Genomic DNA, 13256 nt, shown 5'->3' with positions numbered 1-13256 from the left:
GGCCAGATCCTCATACTGACAACCGTGGTGTAAGCTGAGAGGGCAGCTGTGAAGCTGTACAGTATTGGGTGGCCTCATGGTGACAGGAGGGTCCCAGGAGGGAGCTGGTCTCTCCAAGTGCTGGCAAAGGGGCAAAGGGTGCCCTGAGTGACTGCCGTGGCCTGCGGTAAGGACAGTTGGGGGACTTTGCTTGCTGAACTGGTAGTCCGCACTCCTCCGCAAGGTGTCTGTCCCCTCAGTGCTAGTGTTGCAGATCCTGGGTTATGCCCTCTAATGTGGCATAGCCTGGTCATAATAAGCCATGCTCTGAGTCTGGTGCATGGTGCTGTACATGGAGGAAGGGGCCTGCCCAACAGAGGCACAGGTGTAGAGAGAGATTGATACGGATCAGCGCCACTCCTGGATTGGGCTTTTGGGCAGCACTTCATGGGCCCTGCAGCATTTGATGAGGATCGAGGGGTCCATGGCACCCCTGTTGCATTGAGTAGCAATGCGCTCCCCCGGAAAAAAGGCTGTCATGTCTCCCCTCCAACTGCATGCAGAGGCAGTGCTCCAGTCTCAGTCCCAGAGAGTGTGATGCAGTGGAGAAAGAGGATCCCGAGCCCTGGGGCCAGTGAGCCCCACAGTGCCGATAGCTTTCCTCATGTCGCTGCTTCACCCCACAGTGCCGATAGCTTTCCTTGTCTCGCCGTCTCTCCCAACCACTGAGTCAGGGCCTCACTCTTCCATAAGGGAGTTTCCAGTTGAGTGGCTGGTCCCACTGTTGTGTTCTGGGGCATGAGCCCTCTCTGGCCAGCTGGATGGGCAATGGCAGAGCCAGCTTTGCCAATCTCTCTTGCCGCATGCCAGGCTGGCCTTGGCTTCAGGGAACCACTCCTACGAGACCTGGACTCGTCTTGGGAAAGAGCTGCACCTCTTGGAGGGGGCAAAGCCCATCTTCTCGCTCCCTGCCCACTCAGTGAGGACTGTCAGTGCTCCTGCCCCGTCCCAGCCCCCCTCTCAGGTGTGGGCTGGGACATGTGGGTCACCTTGGCCAGCACTGCCCAGAGGGGAGCTTTCTGGGAGGGATCTGAATGGGAAAGTGGCTCTCTGCTGCTCAGCATGCTCCCTTCGCCCCTGCTCTTGGTGCTCTCTCACACACACACACACCCTGCGGTGGCCCTGCCCCCCCCTCCTCCCCCCCGCAGTGCTAACTCTCTGCCGTGCTCCTTTTCCCCAGGGATTTCCGCTGAGCCAGCCCGTCCAGCCGGGAGGCCGGGAAAGCAGATCAGCCGACGGCCCCCTCAGCCCGAGACCAGCGGAAAGCAAGGTGGGAACCGGTCTCGGAGCCCGCCAGAGCCATGCCCACCTGTCCTGTGGGCACACCTGAGTTTAGGGTTCTTTCTCCCTCCCACTGGCATGTTCCCAACCCTGCAGCCCCCCAGGGTCAGGGGTGCCCCCTGCCAGGGGGTGCCTGGCAAAGTCTCCTTTCCCCTTTCTACAAAGCTTCCTACAGCAGCAAGGCTGGTGTCCTCTCTCTCTTCTCACTAACTCGTTCCTTCTCACATGCCTAGCAGGGATCCCTGTGGGGGACACTGTCAGGGATGGCAGTCCCTCCCCAGCCTGCTTTTACTGTGCCCAGGGCCTCTGTGCCCCTTCAAGCAGAGCCAAGCATTGACAGAGCCATGGGAGATGGCACCGCTCATGAGGGACAATGCAAAACCCATGTACAGAAGATGTAGGTAGGTAGGGCCTACCAAAACGGCACTGAACAGCTGCCTTGCTGGTGCCCACGGGCAGGGGGTGAAGCTATCTGCTTCACCTTCCTCGAGCAGAAGTGGTTTCATTAGAGCAGGCAAGCAGGATCAGAGAGGCAACAGTGTCACCAGCTTCTCAAGGGGGCTCCCAGCACCCAGCCTGTCCTGACAGTGTCTCCCCCTTGAATCTCTCTCCTCCAGACTAATATGGATCAGTGCATGGGCATGGGGTCTGCGCGGTCCTGTGTATCATCTGCCAGACCTGTATCTCCCCTACACTTCACTCTCCCCTGCAACCCAAACACACACATCCCGTTCCCCTTCGGAGGAAGGTTGGCTGATAGAAAGTTTGCTGCTATCAGCCATGAGCATCTTGGTGGCTGGGGGCACTCTTGCCTCATGCTGCTGTTAGAGGCTGGCCACACTGATCTGAGACGGTTCCATTGCTCTCCCGTGACCAACTGATGAAACGCTGTTGCCAAGGGCAATCCTTTAGGGGCCCCAAAAGGTCTTCCTGTTCCTCTCCTTGATGGGCTTGACCCAGGGACAGGGCTGCAGTGCCCACCAGCTGAAGGAAAAATGCAGGAGTGTTTCCCATGCAGGCTGCCCCTACTCATGGCCTGCCCTGGACCTGGGCTGAGAACTGGTCTAAGACCTCCATAACTCGTCTCACCCTAGCCACTGCATGTTTGGTCTCCAACTGCCTCCTTTTACCCTCTATTCCATCTCAACAGGCCCTCACCTTGGACTGGCTCTGGTCGCAGCCAGAGTGAATGCCACCCTCTCTCCTGAGCACTCAGCACATCTCCAGTCTCTGGCCCTGGGAGGTGAATGAGCAGGACTCCCAGCCTCTCATTTTAGGGAAATTTGATGCTAGGCAGGGCTTTGGTTTGATTTCCTCCAGCTACTGCCTGGCACCCACTACCTTTCCTCCCTCCATAACCCCCTGCTCCTGCACAAATATAGCTCGCCATGCCTGGGACAGCTTTACGGGGGTTGTCGGCACCTGCTTTCCAGGAAGATCAATGCATTTTGAGCAATGAGAGTCTAAAGGCTGTCCCAGCATCCACCAAGCCATTCTGTGTAACGGGCAGGTCTGGCACTGGGATGGGCTTGCAGGTTTCTTTTTGCCTAGCTGGTCTAGCCTGGTTGGACAGGTCAAGTTTTGCAGTCGGAGCCAGGGGTGTGTTTGAGAGCTGAGTTATCCCACTAAAGCATTTGCCCACCTCAGGGGAGCAGGGGCTGGTGAGGCACCAGTGTGTACCCTGGCAGAGGAGTTTGTGGGGATGGCTGTGCCAAGGGGCCAGCCCCACATGGCACCAGGGCTGGGGCTGTCTCTGTGCCTGGTCCAAGCCAATCCCTGGGGTCTGGGCTGCCAGGCTTGGCTAGTGTGCCCTGGCTGCTCACCTGGGCTCAGGCCACAGGACCAAGAAGAGCTTTCATGAGCAAATCCTCTGGTGGAAGACATGTGGAGGGAAGAAGAGTGCTCTGCACTTCCCAACCATCAGCTCTCTGTCCTGTACTGTATTCCTGGATCCTGGATATCCTGCGAAGACTCTGCTCATCCTTTCAAGAGGCCTCGGGGGAGCAGTTGTTACAATGTCTTTGACTCCTGTTTCAAAGCCAGGATGTGGGATGAGTGGGCAGCTCTGCTGGCCCAGCGTCATTGTGTTGGCTGTGGTGAGTGCCCAGGCACACTGAGGGCTGTTGCGTGGCCCAGGCTGCCACGTGGGCTCCTGGCAGGTGCTGTGCATGGACGGGCTGTCTTGGTGCTGCTTCCTTGGGTTTCTGCATGCCTGGGAGCCCTGTATGCCCCAAACTGTTGTAACAGCCAATTTCGTGTGTGTCTCTATGAGGCAGACTGGGTTTAGTGCCTAGCGTGGGGGTGTGCGGTGGTGCTGGGTTTTCCATGTGTCACTTGCCTGGAGAAAGCAGAGGCAACAGCAGGGAGAGTCTCTCCTAACAGAGCAGGGCAGCTGGCTCCAAATTCCAGCAGGACCAGGCTCAGCACCTTGTGGCGATGCCATCCCAGCGGTGACCACTCACAGGCGGCAAACTGCTCCTCACTGGAACACGTTGGGTCTGGCAGCAGAGATGTGCCCACGGTTGAATATTGCCTGTCAAAGCAGCTGCTGTTGGGGGCTCCTGGAACAGTAAAAAAGCAGCCTCTGAAACATACAGCACAGTCAGGCCCGTGTACCCCTGGACCAAGGAGGCAGCTGGGAAGCAGCAGTGCTGGAGGGTGGCTGTGTTTGCCAAGAAGGAGATGTGGGGGGTGCCCCATTTTCAGCCTGGTGGCTCTGGTGGGTCTCCAAGCAGCAATGGATCAGTGCTGTGGAGGGGACGGACCTGCATCCAGCAACATCAGAGAAGCAGCTCACTGGGGCCTCAGCCCTCCTGGGAGTCCTACAGACCTCTGAAGTGGTCTACCCACATCCATGCTGGGCACTGCGTGTCCTTGGTCCTTCTGGCAGCAGGCAGTGTTTTTTAGCTGCTGTGCTCCACCTCCAGAAGAAGCTGCATTTCCAGCAGGCATAGCTGGCCTCTGCGTTGGAAAGTGCCCCAGGGATGGAAGGGAAAGTTGTGATACACTCTTGCTTTGCTTCCCTCTCCAGGATTACATCTTCTACCTGGAACCAGACAAGCTGGAGTCAGGCAAGGGGAAGTGCTCTTATGACCCCAAAGTAGACACCGTCTCTGCATTAATAAGTGAGTCCTGTATGTTTGGAAGGCCAATGTTGCCTGGGGATAGGTAGGGGGGGACGTACAGATGAGGCAGGAGAGCTGCTCCAGTCATCCCACTCTGCATTGCCAAAATATCCCCAAGAAATTGAGCTCCTGCCCCTTCCCCCTGCCTGCTCCAGCTGCAGCTGGTCAAGGTGTCCCTGGGCATCTGGCAAGTCCTGATCCCACAGACAGCGGCTTTCCTTACAGGCCAGTAACAGCCTCCCTCTTCAGCATAGCCATGGGCAGTGTCTCTTGGGCCACATGTTGCCTCAGGGCTAACAGCCAGGACCAGGGCTGGACAGATCCTGGAGCCAGTGGGAGAAGGACCACTGAGGGTGGGAAAGAAAGGAGTTGGGGGTGCACAGGCAGGTGAGTTGGGGGGCCCCATGGGGCTAGCTGATCTCTGTTCTCCCATCTGCAGATGAGGAGCTCTATGCTGGTGTCTACATCGACTTCATGGGCACTGATGCGGCCATCTTCCGCACCATGGGCAAGCAGACGGCCATGAGGACAGACCAGTACAATTCACGCTGGCTCAATGGTGAGTTTGGGGGGTCTTTGGCTCAGCTTACTGTTTCCCAGCAACCCCACCATGCTGCATCCTTCTCATAGGCTAGAGAGACAGTAGGCAGCATGGGAAGGTGGACAAGTGGTGTGGGATGGATGGACAGATGAATGGATGGATGGATGGATGGATGATGGATGAATGGAGGAATCTGGGCTGGAAGAGGGAACCAAAGAGGTCTCTTTGAGGACAGATTGATGGATGGCTGGATGGACAGATGGATGGATGGTGGGAATCTCCTAGGACAGACAGATGGAGGGATGGCTGTGTGGAGCATGGTGACAGACAGCCAATGGTGCCACTGCTGGGCAGTGGGGCTGGCCAGCTGGTGGGCAATAGTCTGGCTCTGTTGGGACCCATGCCTGGGTTTATGCAGGGGTGAGATGTCAACCATGTCGCCTGCAATCAGTGACCCCGAGCACTCATCCTGCCCCCCCTTGGAGCCCCTCCAGCCACGGGGCGGCTGAGGCAGCTGAGTAAACATATCAGATGATCCTGCTGGGCCTGGGAGCTGTCGGGGCAGTAACCCGAAGAGGGGGAGCTGTCAGCATGGTCTGGGGACGAGCTGATGGATGGCAGGGAAATGCTTCCTGCCGAACTGTGTGGATCCCCCTGAGGGGGGAGACTGGTTCCCATAGCCCTGCTTTTGGAGCTGCTGGAGCCCTGGACCCTGGGGCTAAGGATGCTCTGATCCCCTGCAGACGTTGGAGCACTGATGACCATGGAAGAGACCCATCTCAGGGGCAATCCTGGAGCCCCTGGTTCCTCAGACATGGCTGAGAGTTGGTTACCCCTGTGACTGCCACAGTGGTTTTCAGGGTGGGTCCATGTTGGGGGGCTCAGCATCCTGCTGTGGTGGGTTCAGGGGGCGCTGGCATCACCTGGGCCAGGTGGAAGTGCTGTTGGGCTGACTAAGCCATGCCATTCCAGACCCAGCATTCGTCCATGCCCAGCTCATCCCCGACAGTAGCGAGAGGAATGATGACAAACTCTACTTCTTCTTCCGGGAAAAATCGGCTGATGCCCCGCAGAGCCCAGGTGTCTACTCCCGCATCGGGCGCATCTGCCTGGTACGTGTGCCAGCCTGTGGCCGTGCAAGGGACTGTGTGGGCATGGGTATGGGGTGGTGACATGCCTGGGGCTCATCTTGGGGGTCCTTCTGCCACAGAATGATGACGGGGGCCACTGCTGCCTGGTGAACAAGTGGAGCACGTTCCTGAAGGCCCGGCTTGTCTGCTCTGTGCCGGGACCCGATGGGATCGAAACACACTTTGATGAGCTCCGTGAGTGTGGGCAGGGGTCCATGGGGATGGAGAAGGGTCGGGATTGTTTTGATATCTCCCCATGCTAGAGTCCTTCTGCACCCACTCCCCCCACTCCCTCCACTCACCATCTCCCTGTCACTCTGTCTCCTGGGGAAGGCCAGGAGTCTATTGCTGCCCCCAACTCTTACCAACCGTGCCCTCTCACTGAGAGAGGCCGGAGGAGCCAGGAGCTACATTGACCCTGGTGCCCCCTTTTGCTGCCCTGGTGCCTGTGGCGAGGTGGTCCCTGCCCATCTTCCTGCTGGTGACATGCTCTTCCTTCTGTCCCAAGAGGACGTCTTCATCCAGCAGACACAGGACACCAAGAATCCCGTCATCTATGCTGTGTTCTCTGCTTCAGGGTGAGTGCCGTCACTCGTATGGCAGCCATACCGCGTGCCCACATGGGGTCCCAAGGCTAGCTTGTGGGCTCCAGGGGCCACTGCCCATGGGTGCCCACCAAGGCCAGAGCCGCCCACGCCACGAAGCAGTCTAGAGGGTTGGCCGAGGTCGGCACCCCCCAGCTGCCATGCAGTGCCCGACTGGGGGCCTGGCAATGCTGGAGCAGCACAGCACAAGCAGGGTGGGTTGCTCTGCCAGGGGACCTGGCAGCGCCAGCTTGAGGGCAACACCAAATCCCTAAGGCTGTGCTGACTCCCCTCCTTCCAGATCTGTGTTCAAAGGCTCCGCTGTGTGTGTCTACTCCATGGCCGACATCCGCATGGTGTTCAATGGGCCCTTTGCACACAAGGAGGGCCCCAACTACCAGTGGATGCCCTACACAGGCAAAATGCCGTATCCCCGGCCAGGCACCGTAAGTACCCTCCAGGCACAAGGTCTCCAGCCAGCACAACGGCGGGTGGCGTGGGGAAGAGGACCTGCGTGTGCCCAGCCATACCATGGAGCCAATGCCCTCCCTGTGCCCGGGGCAGCTCAGGCCCTGGCCGTGACAGGGAACTGATTCTGGCTTATGGCCTAGGCACAGGCCCAGCAAGGAGAGGCTGGGCAAATCTATTGGCTGGGCCAGAGCGAGCACCCAGCCTGGGGGCCCCTGAGTGTGAGTGATGTTTCATCCATCTGCCCTGTGTTGCAGTGCCCTGGGGGGACGTTTACACCATCCATGAAGTCGACCAAAGATTATCCCGATGAGGTGATCAACTTCATGCGCACGCACCCGCTGATGTACCATGCCGTATACCCAACCCACCGCCAGCCACTGGTTGTGCGCAGCAACGTCAACTATCGCTTCACCACCATCGCAGTTGACCAGGTGGATGCGGCAGATGGGCGCTATGAGGTGCTTTTCCTGGGCACAGGTACCCACGCCGCGCACCGCAGAGAACGCAGCATGCACCAGCGCCGCCCGGGCGAGATCATGGTGCCCTCCGCTCCTTCCAGATCTCACGTTGGAGCAGGGCGAGGGGCTGACACCCCTGTGCCATGGGTCCTGCAATCCATCCTGGTCCTTCCCCTGCCCCAATGCCCATCCCAGGGCTCCATGATTCACCCTGGTTCTTCCCCTGCCCCAGTGCCCATCCTAGGGCCCCACGATCCAGCCTGGCTTTTAGCCCCACTTCCCATGAGGAAGTGGGCCATTCTGCATCCTGCAGCAAGTCTCAGCCTGGAGGCTATTCCCCAGTGAGTTACTGGTGCACACTTGGCTGGGTTCCTTGCTTCCAAGCAGGCAGCAGAGGCTGATGCACTGGCTGCTGGATTCCCCCTGTCCTGGGCTGCAGCAGTCTCTAGTGAGGGGCAAGCACAGCTGCCTACTGCAGCACTATGGGGGTGGGGTTGGAGTTGGGGGCCCTTCTGACTGTCACCCCAGCAAGCACTCCCTTCCCAGGACAATGGGGGATGCAGGTGCCCAGCCTATGGCACTGAATGGCCACGTACCATGGTGTCTTGCAGATCGAGGCACTGTGCAGAAAGTCATAGTGCTACCTCGGGATGACATGGAGACTGAGGAGTTGATGCTGGAGGAAATTGAGGTGTTCAAGGTAAGGGCCAGTCTCTCCTGCACCTTCCTCAGAGCTCTGAATACCCATAGCCTGGCCTTGTCCCACTGCCCCAGCCTACCCCATGCTGCCCAGCACTGGCCTGGACACCTGACAGGACACCTATCATCCCCTTGGCTGGCCCTGGAGGGATCCCACCCCAGATGCGAAGTGTTGCCCCTCCTGCCTACTCTGCCCTTGCACCCTCGCAGTTGCCCCTGCCCTCCCCAGCTGCCCTGGGTGGGCCTGGGTGTGCACCCTGGGGCTGCAACATTGGGCCGAGTGGCTTGCCAGCCCCTCAATATCCTTCACCTGTGCTCTCTTCTAGGTGCCGGCACCCATCAAGACAATGAGCATCTCTTCCAAGAGGGTGAGTCACAGCATGTGGCTGAGTGGCAGGGGAGGACTAAGCGGCCCCAGGGGAAGTGGTGCCAGCTCCTAGCTGAGGTCTGCCCAGGCACCAACTCTGTGCAAGGGGAGTGAGCCATGGATGGGGGTGCCAGGAGACCACAGCTTGTTCGAGTGATCCTTACGGGGTTGGGACAAGGCTGTGTGCCTGAGTAGTGTCTCACACTGTCCTCTCTGTCACCCCAACAGCAACAGCTTTACGTATCCTCAGCTGTAGGGGTGACCCACTTGGCCCTGCACCGGTGTGATGTTTATGGGGAAGCCTGTGCTGACTGCTGCCTGGCCCGGGACCCCTACTGCGCCTGGGATGGCAAGGCTTGCACCCGCTACTCAGCTTCCTCCAAGAGGTATGGGGGGCCAGGAGCAGGTGACAGGCAGCAGGGAGGGTCCCCTGGGCTATGGGCAACACCATGGAGGTTCCCCAGATCATCTCCTGCCTCCCCACAGGCGGAGCAGGCGGCAAGACGTCCGTCACGGCAACCCCATCCGCCAGTGCCGAGGCTACAACTCCAATGGTGAGCGGGTGCCATGAGGCTGAGGTGAAGGCAGAGAGGGCAGTTGAGGGAACTGGGGTGAGGGGGCAGGCCATGGGGGTCCCGGGAAGGAGGCATGGTGCAGTTATACTGAGGGCAGGGGGCAGGAGAACCTGGACAACAGCTGGATGGGGCAATGGATGGGCAGACACACTTTGTGGATGCATGCGCTGGGGAGGAGGCTGAGCATATTTGGATGGATACACTGGAGGAGGGTAAACATTGATGGATGGATGGATGGATGGAACCATTGGGGAGGATGCTGAGCACAGTTGGATGGTTGGTTGGATATATGAAGAAGGGTGAGCACAGTTGGATGGATATGCTTGGTGGATGGATGGATACATCAGAGGAGGATGAATATGAATGGGTGGATGGATGGATTGATGGAAGGATGGATACATTAGGGAGGAGTCTGGGCACGTTTGGATGGATGGATGGATACATCAGAGAAGTATGAACATGGATGGCTGGATGGATACATTTGTGGAGGATGAGCACAGTTGGATGGCTGGCTGGCTGTATGCCCTTATTGGAAGGACAGATACACTGGGGTAGGAAGAACACAGTTGCTGGGTGGATCGAGAGCCAGTGCATTGGGTTTGAATGGGGGAAGAGAAAGACTTGGAGAGAAGGTGGGTAAGGTGGGAGGGGATCCTGGGGTCCTAGAGCATGTCACTCTCCCTCGGGGGGGCTGGCTGGGGTCAGGAGTGCACACGCGCTGACCTGGCCACCTGTGCCTGCCCCTACAGCCAATAAGAATGCGGTGGAGGCTGTGCAGTATGGGGTGGAGGGCAGCACGGCCTTCCTGGAGTGCCAGCCCCGCTCCCCCCAGGCCAGCGTAAAGTGGCTGCTCCAGAAGGACAACAGTGACCGGCGGAAAGAGGTAGGACGGGGTGCTGGGCGATGCCCTGCCCCGGGTGCTAGAGGCTGAGAGTCCCTGTGGGCATCCTGCGCCAGCCACCTGAGCCTACACTCGCTCTCCCAACAGCTCCGCGTCGAGGGCCGGGTGCTGCGGACAGAGCAGGGCTTGCTGCTGCGCTCCCTGCAGCTCTCCGACAGCGGCCTCTACTCCTGCACTGCCACCGAGAACAACTTCAAGCACACAGTGACCAAGGTGCAGCTCCGCGTCCTCAGCAGCCGCACCGTCCACACGGTGCTCTTCCAGGCTGAGGTCCCCCCCGGGCTCCCGCCCGCTGCTGCTGGTTCTGCAGCTGCCAGGCTGCCCAGCGCTGCCACCCCCCGCTACCAGGACCTGCTGCAGCTGCTCACCCAGCCCGAAATGGGACTCCTTGACCAGTACTGCCAGGGTTACTGGCGGCACGTGGCCGCCAGCCCCCAGGAACCGCTGGCTGGCCTCAAAGCCAAGGAGCAGCAGGACCAGAAGAAGCCTCGAAACCGCCGGAATCACCAGCCAGAGACCTACGGGCATACATGAAACCATCGGCAGGGACTTTGATAGCACAGTGGTCTATTTTTCCCCCTTTTAATATTAAAAATATCTATAAATACATATATATATATATATCTACACACACACACACACACACACACACACACACACACAAAAACATACACACTCCCCACCTCCCTTGGAAGACAGTATTTATTTGTGGGTTGTACATAGTCACTTGCACAACATGACCATTGCCTTCCTGCCCCAGGGAAGAGCGGAGGACCCCAGAGATCATACCCAGCATTTCCTTCTTCCCTCCCCAGACTTTGTGGTACTGTGAAACACTGGTGTGTGGGGCCAGGCTGGGGTCGACAAGCTGCTGGTGGGAAGGGCACAGCCCTGCACTCCGAGCTGTATGTGCCTAGCGGTGGGCAGGCCAAGTCTGGGGATGATGTCAGCAGCTTGGAGCGGCGTTGGGGCAGAGGCAGTGGTTCTTGCGGGGGCCTGGGGCAGATGTCCATCTGGCCTGGACAGCCTCCACTGACTCAGCCACGAGGAAGGGGAGAGAAGGAGCTGGAGGTGGTCTGCCCCACTGCCCTGCTCCTGTCTGCTGTCTCTTTGAGCCTCAGTTTCCCCACCTGGTTGTTTAAGACCAAGCTCTTTCCCCAGGGAAACTGCAAACCCTGCAAACCAGCCATACGAGCCTTTGGTTGGGGGGGGGGGGGGGCACGGAGAGGGGGACTCCAGACAAGCAGCATGCAAGGCACTGCGTCCCACCAGGCTGCAGCTTGGGCTACATGCCTGCTGAAATGTGGCTGCAGCTGGGGAGAGGCACATAGGCAGAGCGAGTCTGATCTCCAAGGTGCAGCTCAGGGAGGCAGGATCCAGGTGTCCAGGCAGCAGTAGAGGTTTAGCCAGGGCTGTGCTCTGAGTTGTGGAGGGAAGGAGAAGGGGCTGCGCTGGGGCCAACCCCTGGGTTGGCTGCCTGCACGATGCCAGGAGCCCCTTTGGTGCCATCCCGGCCTGGCAGATTGGACAGTGGTGCCCATGGGTGCCAGATCCATGGGTGCCTTGCCCATTGCCTGCTGCCTTGGGGCTCTCAGGCAGGGATGTAGGTACACTGCATTGTAAATAGCTGTACACGGGAAGCATAGGGGTGCCCGGGGCCCGTGCCGCACTGAGCACATGCCCCCACTGTGACCAGGAGTGTGCCGAAATAAACACTGGCTTTGGGACAGCCACGGGCGCCTGCGTGTGCTCTGTGCGGGATGGGGACAGCATGGAGGGCCTAAAGGAGAAGACAGCTGGGGGCCTTGCTGCCAACTGCCCTGCTTGGGGCCATTGTCCCCTGTGCCCTGCCGAGCCCTCAGCCACCTCCCACAATCCCCTTAACTCTGCCCCTCCAGCCCGTTGCCCCGAGCTGTGCAGGGAGGAGGCAAGGGCAGGGCTGAACTCGCCACCCCCCCCCCCCCCCCCCCCCCGAGCAGGATTAAAGATGCCAGGCAAGGGGTGGGGATGGGCACCAGGAGATGGTCATTGGGGCGGGGGAGGGGGGATGCACAGGGAGGGGCATGCAGGGGACACTGGGCATTACTTGGGGCAGTACTGGGCAGTACTGGGGGCACCAGAGGGCTGAACTGGGTGGTACTGGGGGCACTTGGAGGCTGCACTGGGGACACTGGGAGTGAATGGGGGTGGCACAGGACCGTGCTGCGGGCACTTGTTGTCCTGGGGGCACTGAGGAGGTGGCACTGGGCCATACTGTGGACAGTAGGACGTACTGGGGGGGCTGCACTAGGGGCACTGGGCAATCCTGGGGGCACTTCTGGGCAGTACTGGGGCCATTGGGGGGTGGCACTGGGTGGTACTGGGGGAACAGGGGGCTGACACTGGGAAGTACTGGGGATGCTGGATGATATTGCAGGGCACTAGGATGTACTGGAGGCACTGGGATGTACTGGAAGCACTGGGCACTACTGGAGGCAGTGAGCTGTACTGGCGGTACTGGGATGTACAGGCAACAGGGCGGTACTTGAAGCAATGGGATATACTGGGGACACGGGGCGGTACTGGAGTCCTAGCTCCCCCTTGTGGCCAGTTTTGGCACTGCAGCCATCGCCCTATGTCCTAGGGACACCGGGCGGGGGGCACCGGGCAGAGGTTACTGGGGCGTTCCTGGGGAAACTGTGTAGCTGCTGGGGGGGGCTTAATGGGGGGCAGCACTTGGGAGACTACTGGTGAGCCCCTGTGGAAACTGGGGGGCATTAGGGGGCCATGGCAACACTGGGGGACTGGGTACACTGGGTGCGTACTTGGGACCCTCCCCCCCCCCCCAGGACACGGGGCGTACTGGGGGGCAAAAGGACACTGGGGAGGGTTACGGGGCCCTCAGACATTTGGTGGAGGTCATGGGGGTTGGCATGGGAACATGGCGGGGGGGGATTGGGGTGCCCTGGGACATTTGGAGGGGTTATCTGGGGCGGGAGGGGGAATGAAATCCTGGGGGAAGGTGTACTGGGGTTTCCTGGGGACAGTGGAGGTGCACCTGGGTGCCCCTGGGACATGTGGAGAGTTACTGGTCAGGGAAAGTACT

At 59.5% G+C, this 13256-nt stretch overlaps 1 protein-coding gene across 3 annotated transcripts in view; it reads left to right on the top strand.

Moving 5' to 3' along the window:
• Nucleotides 1–10780, top strand: part of LOC112989436 (semaphorin-3F) — a 39345-nt gene extending 28565 nt beyond the window's left edge. For 2 of the 3 annotated variants that reach the window (XM_026110593.2, XM_026110592.2), the window contains exons 6-19: nt 1220–1309; nt 4352–4445; nt 4885–5004; nt 5959–6098; nt 6197–6311; nt 6625–6694; nt 7002–7146; nt 7426–7648; nt 8241–8329; nt 8655–8696; nt 8924–9081; nt 9182–9249; nt 10020–10153; nt 10259–10780. In XM_026110593.2, the coding sequence (XP_025966378.1) occupies nt 1220–1309; nt 4352–4445; nt 4885–5004; nt 5959–6098; nt 6197–6311; nt 6625–6694; nt 7002–7146; nt 7426–7648; nt 8241–8329; nt 8655–8696; nt 8924–9081; nt 9182–9249; nt 10020–10153; nt 10259–10705 (1935 nt within the window). In that variant the 3' untranslated portion in view covers nt 10706–10780. The remainder of the gene's footprint in view (nt 1–1219; nt 1310–4351; nt 4446–4884; nt 5005–5958; nt 6099–6196; nt 6312–6624; nt 6695–7001; nt 7147–7425; nt 7649–8240; nt 8330–8654; nt 8697–8923; nt 9082–9181; nt 9250–10019; nt 10154–10258) is intronic. The other variant, XM_026110595.2, reaches the window with a different exon arrangement.
• The last annotated feature ends 2476 nt before the right edge of the window (nt 10781–13256 follow it).

This window comes from Dromaius novaehollandiae, chromosome 12, assembly GCF_036370855.1.
Source record: "Dromaius novaehollandiae isolate bDroNov1 chromosome 12, bDroNov1.hap1, whole genome shotgun sequence".
In the NCBI taxonomy this organism is placed as follows: domain Eukaryota; kingdom Metazoa; phylum Chordata; class Aves; order Casuariiformes; family Dromaiidae; genus Dromaius; species Dromaius novaehollandiae.
Note: the sequence above shows the minus strand (reverse complement) of the source record. Positions and strands in the feature narration are given on the sequence as shown.